The 19,005-nt window shown below is 39.5% G+C and overlaps 2 protein-coding genes and 1 long non-coding RNA gene across 3 annotated transcripts; 2 read left to right on the top strand and 1 right to left on the bottom strand.

The window, feature by feature from the left end:
* Positions 1 to 372: 372 nt before the first annotated feature.
* Positions 373 to 7,879, bottom strand: Pi3K68D (phosphatidylinositol-4-phosphate 3-kinase catalytic subunit Pi3K68D). Its single transcript, XM_065314937.1, has 17 exons — positions 7,737 to 7,879; positions 7,505 to 7,670; positions 7,190 to 7,442; positions 6,750 to 7,128; positions 6,397 to 6,655; positions 6,140 to 6,336; positions 5,964 to 6,069; positions 5,527 to 5,903; positions 5,020 to 5,467; positions 4,586 to 4,964; positions 3,707 to 4,526; positions 2,959 to 3,641; positions 2,508 to 2,903; positions 2,240 to 2,440; positions 1,218 to 1,405; positions 896 to 1,140; positions 373 to 821 (listed from the first exon to the last, which is right to left on the bottom strand). Exons 2-17 carry the CDS (start codon positions 7,668 to 7,670, stop codon positions 636 to 638), a joined length of 5,283 nt encoding a protein of 1,760 aa, XP_065171009.1. The 5' UTR covers positions 7,737 to 7,879; the 3' UTR covers positions 373 to 635.
* On the top strand, positions 1,447 to 2,512 carry LOC135801447 (uncharacterized). Its single transcript, XR_010550370.1, has 2 exons — positions 1,447 to 1,800; positions 1,871 to 2,512. It is a non-coding gene; the product is annotated as an uncharacterized lncRNA (long non-coding RNA).
* Positions 7,880 to 8,145: 266 nt separating the features above from the next.
* LOC135801446 (microtubule-associated protein futsch) lies at positions 8,146 to 18,437 on the top strand. The gene is made up of 6 exons (XM_065314948.1): positions 8,146 to 8,549; positions 8,805 to 8,989; positions 9,048 to 9,244; positions 9,298 to 13,673; positions 14,132 to 17,011; positions 17,078 to 18,437. Exons 1-6 carry the CDS (start codon positions 8,405 to 8,407, stop codon positions 17,638 to 17,640), a joined length of 8,346 nt encoding a protein of 2,781 aa, XP_065171020.1. The 5' UTR covers positions 8,146 to 8,404; the 3' UTR covers positions 17,641 to 18,437.
* The last annotated feature ends 568 nt before the right edge of the window (positions 18,438 to 19,005 follow it).

Raw genomic sequence — 19,005 nt, 5'->3', positions numbered from 1 at the left:
CATTGTCTAAAACGAAAATTCATGAACAATCAAATGTTTCGTGTGTGTTTGGTTGCGTATATATTCATTTTCCAATTGTACTCTTCTTCAATGTACGGACAGTAAATAAGTATCAAAATTTACTGAATAGTTAAGGCTATTACCACGTAGTAATAATGCTTTTGTGCAAAGTTAATTAACGAACTAATCATCCAATTAATCAATTAACGCTTCAAATTATTAAATTAAACATTGCGAAAGCTGTAATTAAACCGATCAACTTTTTAAATCTACATTTTATGTAGATTCGCTCCAAATTTGATTGCAATTCTCTCCAAAATGGCTTCACTACACCAAAGAATAGGTTAGGTTATAAGAATAACTCCCACCGCATTCCTTGAAATAATAAATTCGACATATTAAATATTATGAGCCTTAAAAAATAAATTACATATAAAAGTCTATGTGTTACATTATTAATCAATACATATAATATAACCATATGACCGAAAAAATTGCCACCTAGGTGCTGAATAAAAGTAGTGATTACATCGATCCTGCGCGGTGATAAACACTAAATATGAAAATAAATGCTTTGGTATGATGCAAATGTTGATGCGATAAGCGACATAAATTAAATCTCAATAGCCCTGTAATTAAGGCCTGTAGCGCGGCACCTGCCCAAGCGGATACCACTCGCTAATCTCATGCGTCAAATCAAATTGATTCAGCTGCAATTCAACGCCGCCCAGATACTCATTCTCCTGGAGAAGGTCATAACTCCACACAGTCGCCGTTAAAGTGCGGCTTTTCAGAATTTCCAACGGCATACGATATTCCAACTTTGAACAAACCAAACAATCAAACAATCAAATTGAGCAATAAAGTATTAAATGTTTGTTAGATGAGATCATACCATTTCCATGAAACTAGGATGACAATTCCGCTTGACAATCTTTGTCTTGCGTTTTGTTTCCTTGGTTGGATCAGGATGTAGGTATACTTTGACATAAGTAGAGGGTTCCTGCGCATTGCTTCCAACCAATGACAAGCCACGCACGTGTTGGACCATCACGTGAAACACGTCCCGATTGAATTGTATGGAGAGTTTCAGCTGACCTTTGAGCTTACCTACTTCACAACGATCTTCTGCTTTACGCGCTGATTAGAAACAAACAAAACATACAAAATGTAAAAAACAACTTAAAAAATTAATTGTATTTTAAATTATTAATTACCTGTCCTGTTAGGTAAAGGATCTTGCTGATCTCTTAACATTGGATGAAAAAATGTGTAAACCAAATCTGAATGAGCTATTTCATCCGCTGTTTTGAATAATGAATAAATAAACTGCTTGATTTCATTGTGGCGTTTTGCTGCAACTTGTTGTACATTAGATCTGCCCATTTGTAATCCACTGCTGAGGCTATAATATAATATACAATCATAATATAAAAATTAATAAAAATCATTACATGGCGTTAAACTCAATAAATTATAGCAAACAAGCAATACGCATTCTTTAGAACGCAGTGTCTTATCAGAATGCGCTTGAATTCGAGTTAATTGCTCAGAGATAAGAAACTTTATCATCGGCCGGGATTTATAATTACAGCTCATAATGTTAGTATGCTAGAAATTCCCGAGATTTGCCTCTAAACCGCTGAATACAGTACACAGTACACGTTTCAATTGCGTATTCAAATATGTGGCCATTTACAAAAAAAGAGGTGTTAATTGTTGGTAAAGAAGAGCCCGATCCGGATTGGGAAGGTATTGCCGGCTTACAATACATACCGACATCGGAATTTAACGTTAAATGTAAGTTATAATAATAAATGCGTAGAATGAACGTGTTGATAAGATCAAAACTGATTAAAAATGAATTTAGATGTGCCTCCGTCTAATTTTCACCATCATGATGAACCCTCTTCGCAGCCTACTTTTGAAAAAGTCGAATTAAGAACAGAAACGAATAAAACACAAACACCGAAAGTAAAGGCACCTGAACCACAACAAAACCGTAAACATATTTTGAATCATGAGCCCGTGAATGTGTTTAACGTTGACCTGGAGACCGAAAATAGTAACCTAGACTATAGTGATGAAGAAAATGATCACGCTCACGAGAATATTGAAGATTTTAGCTTCGTCAAGCATGAAGAACCCACCGGACGCACTGTCAGGTATTCTCAAAGCGCTCACATGGCTAACGCACTATATTGAAGGAAATAAAATATTCGCAACCAAAAATCATTACCTGTGTAACTTTGCTAGAGGAAACTGCAGACACAACTTCTGGTAGAACTCATAAAACTCCTTGTATGTACGGTACATCTTCATCGAATCAGTTTGTCCTTCACGGAACACGCTCAAAATGTACACGTAATATTTATCCGGGTCGTAGCACTTTTTGTAATTCTCTACTTGAACTTCAACGATCCTTCCATCTGTTACCATGCTATATATTAAAGAATGAATGTATTTGTTATCAATTGGACTTATTTATAAATAAATATGAATAATACCTGTAGGTATACGGTACGAAACTGAGTGTCTCACCCCCTTCAGCGCCATCTGTGTTGAATTTGAGCTGGGCTAAATTGTGCAGGAAGAAATTAAACTGTGTGAACCAGCTTTTCAGTGAGCTTTGAATAAGGCGTGCAAAGTACGCAGCCGCTTCAGGGTTGGATTGTCCTAACATTAAAGCGTCTCGTAAATTTGACACAGCTTCTGTTGTTACACCCTTCATTCCTGAAGACGCCATCAGTGTGAATAAATATAACATCAAGTTGCCATTGTTGCGGATGATGTTGAACGCCTGGCAGCATAAATCTACGAACTTGTGGAATTTCTCCGACGGGCGGTCGCCATTGTTGATGACGTAGGCCATGTCAGAGGTTAATACAAATGGCGACCGATCACTAAATATAAAAAAAATTATTTATAAGATTTTTTGGTTAGTTTGTGTATGTTTACCGTTTAAAATTGCCAAACTTTTGTGCATCACCCAAAAACTTCCCAAAGTCAATGTGGAATAAATGTCCGGAAGTTTTAAGCATAATATTATCATTATGCCGATCACAGATACCCAGAATGTAGGTTACTACGCAGTATCCTGCGCAAGACGCAGTAAAATTCTCCACAGCTCGGCCATATTCCAATTCGGATGGATTATGCTTCGCCAACCACTCCGCAATCGGTTTATCCTTGAAAGAACCTGTCAAACCGTGTTCCACTTGTATTTTTCGCAAAGTCTCCGCTTTTGTGACTAATTCAATTATCCCCCGCCTTTTACCAGTTGGCACACAGCCATAAGCAACTATTTTCAAATCCAACCCTTGTTTCAACCATAGTTTATCCATCAAGCGGATAATTTGCAGCGTGAGCATATCTTGTTGAAGTTCATCGCCGACTTTAAAGATGGCGGGGATGTTTGAGCCGTCCTGCGCGAGGAAGGATATTTTCAGCGGAAGCGTGTATGATGGGAAGTAGGAACACGCAGAAGTATTAATACCACAAACGCGTAAAGTTGGACTTAAAGGAAGACTTGTCGGACGCTCTGCTAGGAGAGAATGCACGTTGCGTAAAGAACGGTCTAGGAGTGACAAACGTTGAGAATCCTTGGTGTTTTGCACAGAAACCGCAACTTCAAACAATTCCTGTCAAAAAAATAAAATGGCGGATGTTGTGCAATAAAAGTATAAGAATTAAAATTTAAACGTACCTTAACTAAAATTTGTTGACTAAAGAAACACGTCCGCAGAGCATTACCACAAATTGCAAGTAAAGCTCTTAACATTAATAATAACCGGCGATGATATCTAACCTCGGCGATACAAGTAAAATCCATTTCTTCGCTGTCATATTCGTAATTCTGCGGATTTGCCCCGGGTAGGTTATGACTCAACAACCAAAACAAATGATGTGCGACTCGAGGAGATATCAATGCGCGTTCCAACAAAAACTTGGCAAGCGGAGAATCTTCGAAGTTTTCATGTCGTAGCGCAACAACCAGCTGCGGAAGGTAGTCAACCAACTCATCACTAGTCATCGGTGCTATCCACTTCACTGCATATTTTCGGACTTCCATATCAGGGTATGTTGGTAATAACAATTCAATTGCATCCACAGGTTTCAATGGCGCCCAAGAACTGAGCATGCCGTGTAATTCTGCAAGTTTAGCATATTCCCAACTCAACGCAGCCAAGAGAACTTTTGTTAATGCACGGGGTATTCTAATGAGATAATAGCGCTTCTCCCAGAGCACTTCACGAGTTTTCACTGGAATCTTGCATAACATATCCATATCAATAGCATCTTTTAATTCTTTCTGTGTTTGATGGTCTAGACTGTTCAGATCATAAACCTGCTGGGGTTTTGTTGGAATGACTGGTGGGAATATAGTTTTCGACGGGCCATCCAATTGAATGCATAATACTGGATGGTTTGCGTTTGGGTATGTTCCGGGCGAAGGCGCAGGACCAAATACATAATTCAACTCCATCGGCCATATTGATAATAAATTATTACCAATTGCCATTACGCTATATAAATGATGAAATATTGCGATTTACTGAATTAAAAGAATAATTTAAAGACTTACCCTGAATAATCGAAGAATTGCATTGATGCCCACCCAATTTCATCCTCTTTGAACTGCGGCATGGGTTGTTTCTTCGCGCTGTCATTATTCTCTTGTTCCGAGAGACATCTACCGCGGATTACCAACACTAAACGTGATTCTCTCGCCAGCGACGAAACCGGAAGTTGCATATCCATCCAGCAGTTAAACAATACCCTTGGATACATACCTTTAGACAACTCCACTGGTTGTGAATGCTCCCATTGACCCAATGGCCGCGTACCATGAAAGATCCGAGCACCGATGACATAACTGTCGTAGTTCCACGCGTTCGACGGGCGGTATATCGCGCAGATGCGGATTACAACCGAATGAGTAACAGCAGATACTAAACAAGACGCTAAAACATTTTATAAATCATTAGATATTCATTATTTTGTATTTTGGAGACTTACAATTGCGATCATCGTAGTTTTTCAACTCAAAATCCACTCGAAATGCTTTAGAATACATCCTAATCAACATTTTTAAAGCATCTCTAATCTTCTCGCAATTTGAACTTATAGAGTTGCTTAAATTGCTCAGTTTCCATTTTTCTGCGGTGCATAAATAATTCTGACACGTCGCTTCGCAAATCTCCAACGCTTCCGAAATCTCAATGGTCTCCAACGCTCCCATTAATTGCACGATTAATTTCACCGACTGTCGCAGGCTCTGCGTTTGCAACAGCTGTAAATCTTTATCACCTCTTTCAATCTCATCACAAAGATGAACGATTTTTTCCACCTCGCTTTCGAATGTCTCTAATAAAATCTTCAAATGGTCGTACGATATACTAGGATTCTGCTCCTTGGGTATTATATGCTCAATCTTAATCTCTTTATCACAGTTATCATCTTGTAACTAAGAAAAATAAATTTTCTATTAAACCACAAAATTAATTTAATATATAGGCAACTCACAGTCCGTTTTAAGGATTTATCTAAATCTCGATCTGGTACCAAAACTAAAACCACGTCCTGCTCCAACTTAATACAGTTGTGTACATACTCATATTGAGAGAGGAGAGTGGACGGTGCTAGATACTCGTTGTATTGCCACACTTTAAGCGTATACTGATCGGTGGAAGGCGCTTCTAGATCCACAGTCGATTGTAATGTGACATGTTGCACACTGGAAGTGACGTCACACGTAAAACTAATCGGTTTGCCCATATCAGCGCCCTCAAATTGCGGATAAACACACAATTTGATGCTGGTGTCTTGTTTGTATTGATAATCAACCATGGGGCTCATCACGAGTCCCATGTTGGTATTGGGCGAATCATATTTGAAATTATCTAGTAAAAAATAAACAATTTAAAATTGGTTATGAAAAGTTTAAGGTTATGTGCAATTACTTCGTAATTGTTGCACCATTTGATAAAACCCTGTCAGCTCAGCATCTGGATGTTGTCGACGATTCATCACTTTGATACAATCAACCAATTTCGATGAACGTTTTGTCTACATATAATAAATAATAAATACTCATTAAAATCATGTTTTATTATGTGGTGTGATGTGTGTTGCCTACCCATGTATCAACCTTGTCTTCCTTCTCCCTACGTTCAAGAGTACGAGCAGGCGGCACAGGCGGTGGTGATGTAGGAGCGCTGATTACGGATGCATACAGCGGATCCGATGTGCTGTTACTCCCCGAACCAGAATAAATAAAATCATACGGATCGAAATCATTGTACACGCTGTCACACACCGATGCACTGTCGTCCACTATAAATAACATAACTACAAATTATAATCATGCATCAAATAATGTTTGATACTATTTACCTGAACAATCAGGACTTATTGTTCGTGCTCCCATATCAGCGTAGTCACTAGTCGTATTTGTTAACGGATCAAACGCTTCTAGGATGCTTACACGTACACTATTGCGATTATCAAGATGCGTTGGTGTCAAATCGATCAAATTCCCTGTTGATTTCCTTGGTTTATAGTGTGAACTGGTCGATGGTGGCACCGGAGGCGGCTCACGTGTTTGATTCTTTGGAGGTAGGACGGGCGGCGACGGTGCTGACGGTGTTAGAGGCTTCAAACACAAGCAAACATTACAAAAAGAATGAATGAATAGAACAAAGGAATCATATATGTAACAATTCGTGCTGAATACGTAAAATATTTACCCGTGGTGGGCGAATGATAGACACACTGGCAGGCGGTGGTAATGACACCGGTGAGTGATGCGCAAATTGCTGCGTGATTGAATTACTCCTGAAAGTCAATGCATGATTCGTCTGCTGCTGCATCTGAGCATTTACCGCTGGTTTATTAAACGCTGTTTCCGAACTCAAGCCTATATTGTTGCACAGCATAACATTCTTCAATGTATTCACGTTTTTCGGTCCCGGTGGCAAGGAATTATTGAATTGTACATTCTGCCCGTAGAGTGACCAGCGCGGTGAGTTGAAAAACTGGTTGTTGGTGGGCATTGGTTGATTTATATAAGGCATTGATGGTTGATGGTTAGGGGTGGTTGGGACCAATGCCTGGTTAAGATTACAACTGAAACAAATTTAAAATAAATTATTTTAACAAAAAAATTCATAAAAATATAAAATTTTACTTGTAAAGCTCCATAATTTCATTTGTTTGTGGTGGACTGCTAAATGATATTAAATCTGGATGGTCCCCATCTGTGCTATCCAATGGAGAAGTAGCAGTACTGTTGCGTCTTGTTGTAGTTGGCGGTGGTGCAATTAAACTTTGATTAATAGGATTGCCACCAACATTTGTGCCTGGCCTTGGCCTGCCTTTGATTTGCACATCTCTTTCAGGTCTGTTTGAGTCGGATTCATTCATAGATGACGCCCGCACAACTAAATATAAGCAAAACAATAAGAAAATAGCTACAAAAACTTATCACATTTGTAATTTTTACCTGGTTTGGTTATTTTTCCTGCATTACTGGTATTGTTCGATATGTTGCGTTGTTGCAGATGCCGCTGCTTGAATTTCTCCAGTGCGAGAGACTCCAGGCTGAGTGCTTGGGCCCTTTCTAGGTCTTCTTTGAACTTTCTATCAGGGTCAAGTGTGTCTTTTGCCATCTAAAGCAAAACAATGCGATGTGGTGAAAAGTAAAAGTAACGTGATGAGTAGATAGGAGAACTTACATTTCCAGCCCTGAATTCATGTATTCCGATTAAAATTGACAATAGTACATCGATAAATAAATAAATATGCGGAAAGTTAACTATGTTAACAATATTTTCATAAATTGTAACCTCATTTATAGTTGTCAAAGCGTCAGAGGCTGTCAAAATTTTGTTTCATTTTTGACAGCTTGTAAAGTTTGAATTTTTGAATTTTTCTTATAAAAAAACAATCACAGGATTTTAAAGTATGGTTTAAAAACATTTTTCTTAAGAAACATCGAATGTACATATTAATAAATTTAGTACACACAGATTTGGTAGCAAATAAAGTTTCACTAAACTGTTTTTCCTAATGTGGGGTCACTGAGGTTATGTTGATAAATGACAACAACTTTGGCTCGCCAGCGCCAGTACCACGCTCAGCGGCCGCCGTCACAACCCGCGTCATTCGCCGACGGCTTGTTGCAAGCGCAGCTCTTCGCGTCCGTGGCCCGTGATCCTCGCATCGATTCGATATTATGAACAAACCACCGGAATTCGCGTACGTGCAGCATTCGTCGACCGCAGTGTAGTGAAAATCGTGCCCGGCGGCATCCATTTAGCGACCAACGAGTCTCTGTCGACTTGCGGGCGTCTTCGATCCCCTGAGTGCATCCAGCACGAATGGTTAGCGGTGGACGACGCAAATGGCGTCCGAAAACGAAGCGTCCTGCGACGCGGACCCCAACTTCGCCGTCGTCTGCGCCTTCCTCGAAAAGTTCGGCACGGCGTGCGGCCTTCAGGCGGTCGATTTCGTCGACCTGCAGCAGATGCTGGAGAACGTGAAGGAAGGTAAGCAATGTTCCTCCCGCGGTTGCGCCGTGCGATCAAGGACAAGCAAACCTTCAATCACAAATCACAACAAAACAAAAACAAACAAACGTTACATGCCTCTATTAATTCTCCAATTCATTTTTGTATACGTAGAATAACACACAATATAATAATCATTATGAAAGCGTTAAAGAATATAAACAAAGTTAAACAATAACAAAAGTAATCAACACTAACCTCAAATTTATATTTGCGTATTTGCGGTGGTTGCAGTGTCTCCGGTTTTAATCGACTTGCATATAAAGTTGATGCGAAAAGTGAAGAAATCCGTCACCGCCGAGCGATGGGAGCGTGGAGTTGTGAAAATTTGTCACACTTACAGCAATCAGGATGCTTGGGAAATTGAAAGATTCGGCTATAAAAAGTCTCGACTCTCCGTTAAATTAAGACTTCTCAAAGTAAGTTTTTTTAAAACATGCAATAATCACAAATTAACTAAAAATTAATTAATTTTAGGAACTATTAGAAATGCAGTTTGATAATAACACATCTTTCAAGAATAAGATCAATCTTATCACTGCAAAGGAGCTGAGGTCTCATCCAATTGGAAGAGATAAGTTGGGCAATGCATATTGGTATCAAATTGATGATAGTTGTCAGCTTAGAGTGTACAAAGAAGATCCAGATGAAGAAACATGGGCTTTAGTTGCAAAGTAAGTAATTAAAAATTTATCTAAAACAAAATATAATTATTTTTATTCAATAGGGATAGAGAAGGATTAGTAACACTAATCTCCAAGTTGAATGACAACCAAGATTCATCCAGTACTGATGCTGTTACCAATGAAGACAGCAATAGCAACAATGAAGAAACCAAAACAGTGTTGGACACAGGACAACAAGACTCCAATAGTTCAAAGAAGTCCTCTTCAGATGATGACAAACCACCTCAATTAACACAGGAAGTAGATGATGAAGTCACCAAAATGGAAGGTAAAGATATCCACGCGAAAATGCCGGATTTAATCACGCCGCAAGAAGATAAAAAGACGGAGTTAAGCGGAATTAAAGAGAAATACATCTGGAGTGATAATTTTATACAATCTAATCGCAAAGCGGTGGAAAGTGCTGGATTCGTTGATATTGGCATCACTAATGTTGATCTAAAACGCCCGTTGGATGAAGACCTAGATGAACCCAGTCTTGTGAAACGTCCCCGGACAGCAAGGCCTACATTATTAGGAAATAAAAAGAAGCCTTATCAGCAAGATGAAGAAGATTTCGATGATGAAGAGCTGGAAGAAGAAGAAATCGATGAGGAGGAAGAGGAAGAACATGCGGATGATGAAGATGATGATGATGACGATGAAGTTGGTGAAGCCATTGAGGAACCACTCATGTTAGTCACCGGCAAAGGCGCTGGTAGGGATAATAAGTGTGGGAATCCAATTGTAGGGGATGTCATTGAAGAGGAGGTGATGTTTGTGTATGGTGAAGGCAGTGGGCGGGAGTGTGAGACTGGTAATGAAGAGAAGAAGGAGGAGGTTGCTTGTACGAAAGGTGCCAACAGTTCTCCGGAGAAGGGGGGTATTAGGTCACCCACGAAGAATAGCTTTAAGTTGGGGACAATCATTGATTCGAAGACTGATGGGAGGGATAAGTCCCCGACGAAAAACGCGGCATCACGCTGGGATATCGGTAAACCAAATGATAATGATACGAATGAGGCGGATAAGCAGACGGTGAAGAGTTTAGTGGATAAGTTTGAGAGTATTAACAAAGAGGAGGTGGTTGTTAAACCAAAATTTTTCTTTGGGCCTGGGTCTGGGTTTAGTTTTAAAGCACCGCCGCCGGTGAAGTCTTCGGCGTCCATGGGATTTGGAGCTAATTCTTCTGCAAGTTGTAATGCTGTTTCACGTCAGGAAGTGAATGAGAAGGAAACGGTGGAGAATTCGACATCTGTTGCGAAAGTTGTAAATACGGTAGATAAGTTAGAATCTAAGATTGACCAGGTGATGGTTAATGTTACGCCTGAGAATCTTACTGTAAATGATAAGGAATCAAATGAAGCGAAAACAAATGAAAATGCTATCGTTGAATCAGAAGTTATTGAAAGTAGAGAGGAGGGAAATGTAAAAAATGTTAATTTAGAGGAAAAATCGGAAGTTGTAGTGGATGCTACTTTAAATACTGATGAAACTGATAGTATATCATCGAAAACTAAAGAAGAAAAGATTAAATCTATAGACGAGGGAAAAGTAGATAATAGAATTCCCGAAACGAATCTTGATAGTCCAATTAAACCGGTGGAACCTTCATCTTCTGTTTCTGAAACACCTGAAGCAGTTAATACTACTGAGAAACCTCAGATTGAAAAGGATACAAATCAAATTTCTGAATCTATTGAAATGGACGCTGTTTCCGAAGTTGAAACAACTAAATTGAAGGAAGAAACTGAAGTACAAGTTGCATTACCTCTTGTTGATTCTCAGGGTAGTAATGAATCGAAATCTATAGAGTCGACAGATACGGACATTACAGGTCCGAATTCAGTTGTAGATAATGACGTTTCCCATCTTCCTTCAGAAACTGTGAACATTACACCTTCGTTAGATGCTGAACCATTAACTGACAATAAAGATGAAGAATCGAGTAAAGGAAAAAACGTTGCAGAGCCGTTACAAGATAGTTCACTGGTGGAAACAAATGAGGATTTGCCTACCAGAAAAACCGATAATATTGAAGAAAATTCTACGATCCCGGCAGTGGAACAAGACAAAGTTTCAAATGCTTGCGTAGAAAATAGTTCTGAAATAGATTCTCCTATGCTAACACCACCGAATGATAATATAGAAGATAAAGCCGTTGGTGAAGATGATTCAATGCAGATAGCAACTGAGGATTCAAAGGAGCCGCAGTTGCCCGAGGAGGAAATTATTGCGACTCCGGTCGTTACAAGTTTATCTCATACAGAAGAACAACGCACTGAACAAAAATCTGAAGTTTCTTTAATCCGAACAGATGAAACTGTCAGCACGGAACCACTTGACGATATTAAATCAAAAGCTGAAGTCCCGGTGGTTATTTCCGAAGAAAATATAATTCCAGATGATAAACAATCGCAAGTGCCCGTCAATGACAAGGAGGATGTTTTAGAGACAACAGAAGTGAAAACAGATAACTCACATCAATTGGAGAAAGGATTACCAATTACTTCTGAAGTTAACATTGCTCCTAAAGAAGTTTCAGAAACCAATACAACCCAAGACAAAGAACCTGTTGAAACACTAGCAGAAGTATGTTCAACACAAAAAGAGGTTACACTGGACACAGAGTTTCATACAAATGATGCTATGATTACCGGTGAAGTAACTGCAACCATCACTTCAACAGACCCAGTAAACGAAAAAGTTTCAAAAGATATTCCAATTGTAGATACATCAGAAAAACCTGCTGATACAACCAAATTAATACGTGAAGAGATCGAGGTTGAAGTACCAGTGCCACCTTCTCATAGTATCAGTAAACTAATAAATGAAGTGCCTAAAGAAACACAAGTGCGTACTACAACAAGCGCTAAATATTTGTCTCCGGATAATATAGTAAATGAATCAATTGAAGAGCAATCGCAAACAATACCCACGCATACTTCCATCATACCAGCGCCACTTGAAGAATATATTATCAAAGAAAATCCCTCGGAATACAAAGATCAAAACAAAAAAGAAGCTATAATTACAGAGTCTTCAAAAGAAATATCCAAAGAGCCAATCATTGAAGATAAAGCAAATCCTGAAGAATTATTGGATTTAAGCTGTAGTAAAGGCCCTGGAATCCAAACCAAAGCAGATCTAGATATTCCTAAATTACATCCTGAAATCGAATATGCTGAGGATCTCTCCAGGCACCAACCATCATATTTTCCCCCTGCAGCATTAACAATGCCTGCGTTGCCTATGGAGATGCCTAAATTGATTCACCAATCACTTATGGACCTATCATATATGAACAAACCTCCGATTCTACCAGAAGTAGTACCTCCAATTACCACCTATGAATCAGCAGAACAGATTGAAGAAATAAGCGTTGCGAAATCATTTCTCATGGAAAATGAAGACAATTCAGTTACAAAGACACCAGAAAATACAGAGGACACTATGGATGAACCTGTTATAATTCAAGAAATCGGATCAATGTCAACCAGTGGGTATAATAAGCAGAAACCACCGGATGAGAATAATTTGCAAGAAATTGGTATTATCGAAAAGCAAATTTGTCCAATAGGCGAAGAGGAAGACATCGTGAAAATTCGTCAAGCAACAAATGCGCCTTCCGTGCTGGAGATTCAAGTTCCTAAACCCGGACCACAATTATCTGTCGGTGCAGAGTTTGTGGAACGTCCATGTGAAAAGCAGAACATCGCATTGCTTGGTTCTGATGATGATCACAGTGATGGTATGATGTGTGATGATGGCAACGTTTCGGAACCAATGGATTTGGAAGAATCCAAGGATGGGGAGATAATAGAACGCGGTGAATTTACTGACAAGCAATCTGTTTCCGAGGAAGTAAAAACAGATCTCTTAGCAGAAACTAGAACTGAATCTGAAGATAAAAGTGAAGAACCCAAAAAAGCTTCTTTGCAGTCGTTTACTCTGGATTATACTGGAGAAGCGCCTGATTTGAGTCATGTGCATGCCTTGGCGAGAAGATCACTTAAGCGTGGTGCCATTGAAGAACTTCCCAAAGAGGAAGAAGATGAGGAAGCTGGTGGAAAACGTAGAAAGGTTCGAGGAAAACGAACTTTCGATAAAGATCTACGCAAGAGTATTGAAGATGCTAAAAATAAAGACATAAGTAGTAGCGATGAAGAGAAAAAGAAAGATGAGTCACCTGCTGAAAAACCGGAGAAGAAACCCAGGCAGAAACGGAAACGTTTAATGATGGGGTTGGAGATTCCCGAAGAGGGTGTGGTACTTCCCACTGGTTTAAGGCAATCCAGACGAATTGCACAAATCAAAATCAAGGAGGAAGCCGAACGCCGTAAACTCGAGGAGATCGCTTTGGACGAAATGAAGAAATCCCAATCAAGGAAAAACAAAAAGGATGAAGATAAAGATTACAAAGCCGAGAAACGAAAACGTAATTCAATTCCCACCGAAGATGAAACCACCAACGACACTGAAATGGACGATAAAAAGTTAAAGAAGAAAAAGAAGAAACGCAAGCATAAAGAATTCGATGAGCAGAACCCTTGGAGAACCAGTTCGGATTCTAGTTCAGAGGATTCACATGTTGAGGAAGAAGAGGAGGAAGAGGAAGAGAATTATATAGAAACAGTGAAATCAGATCATGAATTTTCTCCAGAAAGTGATTTGGAAAATGCCGCTGATCCCCAACCATTGAAACGTGCAAGAACAGTGCGCAAAGAAGATGAAGAACAAGAAGAAATCGATGACACAAATTGTCAAAAGTGTAATAAATCTGATCATCCAGAGTGGATACTCTTGTGTGATGGTTGTGATGCTGGTTGGCATTGCAGCTGCCTACGACCTGCGCTATTGGTTATTCCTGAAGGAGACTGGTATTGTAAGATAAAGATTACAAAGCCGAGAAACGAAAACGTAATTCAATACCCACCGAAGATGAAACCACCAATGACACTGAAATGGACGATAAAAAGTTAAAGAAGAAAAAGAAGAAACGCAAGCATAAAGAATTCGATGAGCAGAACCCTTGGAGAACCAGTTCGGATTCTAGTTCAGAGGATTCACATGTTGAGGAAGAAGAGGAGGAAGAGGAAGAGAATTATATAGAAACAGTGAAATCAGATCATGAATTTTCTCCAGAAAGTGATTTGGAAAATGCCGCTGATCCCCAACCATTGAAACGTGCAAGAACAGTGCGCAAAGAAGATGAAGAGCAAGAGGAAATAGATGACACAAACTGTCAAAAGTGTAATAAGTCTGATCATCCAGAGTGGATACTCTTGTGTGATGGTTGTGATGCCGGTTGGCATTGCAGCTGCCTACGACCTGCGCTATTGGTTATTCCTGAAGGAGACTGGTATTGTCCGCCATGTCAACACACCAGTTTAGTAAAATTACTCCAAGATAAATTGGTGGAATTTGATAAGGTACAGAGTAAGAAAGAAGTCGAACTGAGGAGGAAACAGCGATTGGCTTACGTTGGAATTAGCTTGGCGAATGTATTACCTGAGAAGACTGAAAATGACGCGGCGAAGGTGAAGAAGGAGCGTATTAGAAAACCCAGAGTTAGGATATCCGGAGATGAGTCCTCTTCGGATTCTAGTGACTCAGCCTCACAATCAGGATCAGAATCAGGGTCATCCAGTGAGTCTGGTTCGAGTTCTTCTGATAGTGATGAACCTATTTATAAACTGCGGCAGAGGCGACAAGAGCATAGTTATCAGTTTAAAGAATATGATGAGCTTATCAAGTCTGCTACACAGGAAGATATTGAAGTGAAGAAAGAAAATGAACCTCAAATTAGAGGAAAAGATATGGCGACCATTGAGCAGGCTGATATGCAGGAACAAACTGAACCTGTAGTGAAAAAGAATGAAGAAGATGATGAGTCTGATGAAGAAGATATCAAACCTGTAAGGAAAGTGCTTGGAAAGAAGAAACACCGGCGATTGAATAGTCTGGATATTAGCAGTGAGGAGGATGAAGATTCTGATGAAGATTTCAAAGGGTCTTCCAGTGAGGATGATGATGATGATGACGAATATAATGAAAGTAGCAGCAATAGCAGTATTATTGGTAGGAAGAAGAAGGGTCGTGGTTCAGTGCGTAGATCTACTCGAGCGAGAATTCGCCGGTATGATCGTGAATTCATCAACGATGATTCTGAAGATTCCGATCAACCACGTGGGAAACGAGGGAGATCTGACTGGGAGGAGAGTGATGAGTCCGAGGAGGAAAGCGACCGCTCTTGGGGTAGGAAGAAGAAGCGCACCGGTGCAGCTAAGCCAAAGCAAGTAAACATATCTCAATCAAAACCGAAGAAATCGAAGAAGAAAACCATCGACGATTCAGATCCTGATGTTTATAAGAAAAAGAAACCGAAAATTAAGTTTAGTGGGGTGGATGATGATGATGGTGGCAAACGACGGACCAGAGGCAAGAAAATAAACTATCTCGATGCATTAGGTACGGATAGTGAAGAGGAAAGTGCACGGAGAAGAAACCAGGTTAAAGATGAAGAGAGCGAGGATGAATTTGTATTGAATGAGGAAGAAGATGATGTTCAAGATGAAGAGGGTCGTGAGGATAGGTCCAGCGATGATTCCAATATAGGTGGTTTAGTTCCAGCGGTGAAGAAAGGTTCTAAAAAGGGAAAAGGTAAAGGAGGTATCAAGCGGATAAAGCGAGCTCAAGGTGAAGAAGAAGAAGCACTATTCCCTCCTCTACCTGATGCTGAATCTGGTGATACACCTACAATTGAACAAATTAACAAGAATTTGGAGGCAATGGACGAGAAAGAAATCGGCATGATGATGGAGGAGGAGGAATACGCCAATAAACAACTGCAGTTGGTTGCTGCGCAGTTGGAGAAGGAAAAACGAAGGAAAGAAATGGAAGCACGAAGGATGGATGTATTACCACAAGCACCTGCAGCAGTTCCAGTACCACAGGAAAGAGTACCCGTGACTGGACCATCGGTGATACAAGCAATGCCAGTGGTCATGCCACCCCAAATGATGTCGCAACTACATCAAATGCATCCGGAGCAATTGCAACCCATTCCACCAATGCATCATCAACTTTCACCTCTACATCATCAAAGTGGTCAGATCTCATCACAACCACGGCAACATTTACTCCAACCTACACCCCCACCACTGCAACATCCAATTCCGATGATGTGTACAGATACTCCAAAGAAACGAGGCAGGAAACCAAAGTCCCAGCTAATGTCACCGGAAGTTAATCCTACACCACCATATTTACCCACACCATCTACAGGTGATAAATCAGATGATTCCGAGATGAGTTTCAACGCTGATGGTACACCTAAAAAGCGACGTGGACGCGGTAAAGGGAAGAAAACCCTGGAGAAGGAAGCCGCTGCAGCAGCTGCTTTAGCTCAAGTGTCACCTCAAGGACAAGGACCAGGACAAATTCCTCCACTTCCACAAATATCAGCTAATACAAAATCTCCAGAAACGAAAGAACCTGTGGAGAAACCACCAATGGATAGCAAATTAACTGCTCCTCCTGAAATACCACCTATGGTTGGTGGTAAGTTGGGTGTTGCTTCCGCACCACAACCATTTTCACAAAGCCAACCAAAACCATCGGTCATCACTCGAATGTTGCAAAACCAACCATGTCAACCAGCGTATCCAGTTGGAGGTGTCACGCATAATTTTGGACCTGATCGACCCCCGGAACCGCGTCCTCCGGGGCATCCATATATCCCAGGTGGTTCTCTTGCTATTTCTGGACCAGGAGGTAAGTCAATCTAATGAGTTTTCTAATCAAATTAAATTATTAATTACATTTTAATGAAAATTTTAGTATTACCACCAAGAGGTCTACACCCAGGCGCATTCCGACCTGCTGCTAATCACTACCCTGTTATCCGCAGTGGCGCACCACCAATAAGACCTCCTTTGGTCCCACCGCACATCTTCCATCATCCAATGGAGAACTCACCAGCTGTTGGCGGCGCACCTCCGTTACCTGAACGCAGCTCACCATTGCTTACTTCACCCGCGTCAGCATCACCTCTGAGCAACAAAAGTGACCCTACGCCGCCACCGCCACCTGCGTATATAGTTCGTCCACCGATGGTGCGTTTCCCGCCTACAACAGTCGCACCACCAGCAGGTTTACCACCGCGACATGCGCAAATGTTACCACAGTTGCATCAACGCCCGCCGTACAACTACCATTATCCACCTCAGTATCCCGAGGGAGGTGGGCCATACCAACCAGTCCCACCACAACCTTATCAAGAACAACAATTTGCTGGTGATTCTGACGCTCCTAAAAACTACCAAGAAGAAGAGGAAAATGGCGAATTCGGTGGGTTGGTTTCGTACTTCTCTAGCCAACGCGAAGATGACCTGGACACGTAACGTACTATTTTCTCAAAGGATAAAAATACAGACCAAAAATAAATTAATCACATCTACTATGACAGAAAACAGGTTATGTCAGAGGTACGCGATGAGCAAGATGAATTTTCTTTACGTTTTATTTTACATGGAATTATAATCGCACTGGGAGGAGTAAGTTTAAGTTTTGAGACAAAGAATTAGGTTGCAACATAAGATACTAAATTATTTCACATTTATATTTATATTATACGCGGTAAGCATGTAAATATTAGTAGAATTTTATAGATCTTAATTTTCCTAGAGATTGAATGCATACCTACGACTAAATGAAGAATACAGAAAACTAGCTATTGTAAATAAATGTACATAGATAAATCTACTATATATCTAATTATCATTATATACAATATATGAAATTATATACATTTATATATTGAAAGGCGAATTGCAAGATGAAGATTATGCACATTAGTTAGGTGCAAAGTTTGCAAGAAATGAAAACTTAACGATTGAAACGAGTAACGTTTCACTGTGTGTTTATTAACAATTAAATTTAAACGTTTAGGTCTCATTGTCTATGTATCAAAATGTATAAACAGTCAGGAGAGACGTTTGATGATTTTGATTCAATATGAAGTTTAGTTTGTGCAATGCGTTTTACAGGTGGACAACTCACAACAAAGAATCAATTCTGTGAGATTAACGATTAATATCTCACGTTTTGTCTAACTATACTTATTATACTTAAGGTTTCTTGACGAATGCATTACATTAAAATGTTTATTTTAATAATAAAAACAAAGAATTTATTTTTACTCTGCTGGTCATGTTTTATTAGTAATATTATACTAATTATGGGTCGAAAACAAGAAACAAGATAATATCTACAAAATGTATTAATAAGTATTAAGTTTATATCGCGTACGTCATCATTTTGAGGTTATGACTAATATACTTTTGAGACAAACAGGGGAATACCAATATACATTTTAAATTACGCAGAAATTAATTTAATTTGCTGAGGTTGATTTCTCCCCAAATTGTAAACACAAAAAGCACAAAAATGGTAACTTGGGTAGCGTATAACATTAATCAAACGATTAACAACATAACATAATTGTAAATAGCTGCATTTTGTGTTTAGACTATGAAATGAGTCATTGAAATGTTTTCCTTTTTGCTTATTAACCACTATCAACGCTTCTGAGTTGGAAATCAAGGTTGTTGCATTTGACAGCAAATTGATTAGGTCAGTTGTATTGCGCAATATTATGCACTTCATTTTTACACAATTTTGTTTAGTTTAGTAGTATACTATTCTGTTAAACTGTATTTATTTAAAAATTACGTGCCTATATTTTGATCACATAAGCATAAAAAGTT

The sequence above is a fragment of the Atheta coriaria genome, unplaced genomic scaffold (genome assembly GCF_025399875.1).
Source record: "Atheta coriaria isolate IRGN ID8LTWV9N9 unplaced genomic scaffold, Caltech_Dcor_3.1 hic_scaffold_10_pilon, whole genome shotgun sequence".
Lineage (NCBI taxonomy): Eukaryota > Metazoa > Arthropoda > Insecta > Coleoptera > Staphylinidae > Dalotia > Dalotia coriaria.
The sequence above is the reverse complement of the archived record's forward strand: the minus strand, read 5'-3'. Positions and strand labels throughout refer to the sequence as shown.

Excerpts from the sequence above, each read along its gene's own strand:
- Pi3K68D (XM_065314937.1), bottom strand. The coding sequence starts at position 7,670 with ATGGCAAAAGACACACTTGACCCTGATAGAAAGTTCAAAGAAGACCTA. Across the intron at positions 5,904-5,963 it reads AATGGTGCAACAATTACGAA|ATAATTTCAAATATGATTCG; the intron begins GTAATTGCACAT and ends ATTTTTTACTAG. Across the intron at positions 3,642-3,706 it reads GTCAACAAATTTTAGTTAAG|GAATTGTTTGAAGTTGCGGT; the intron begins GTACGTTTAAAT and ends TTTTTTTGACAG.
- LOC135801446 (XM_065314948.1), top strand. The coding sequence starts at position 8,405 with ATGGCGTCCGAAAACGAAGCGTCCTGCGACGCGGACCCCAACTTCGCC. Across the intron at positions 8,550-8,804 it reads GCTGGAGAACGTGAAGGAAG|TGTCTCCGGTTTTAATCGAC; the intron begins GTAAGCAATGTT and ends CGGTGGTTGCAG. Across the intron at positions 13,674-14,131 it reads CAAAGCCGAGAAACGAAAAC|ATTACAAAGCCGAGAAACGA; the intron begins GTAATTCAATTC and ends TGTAAGATAAAG.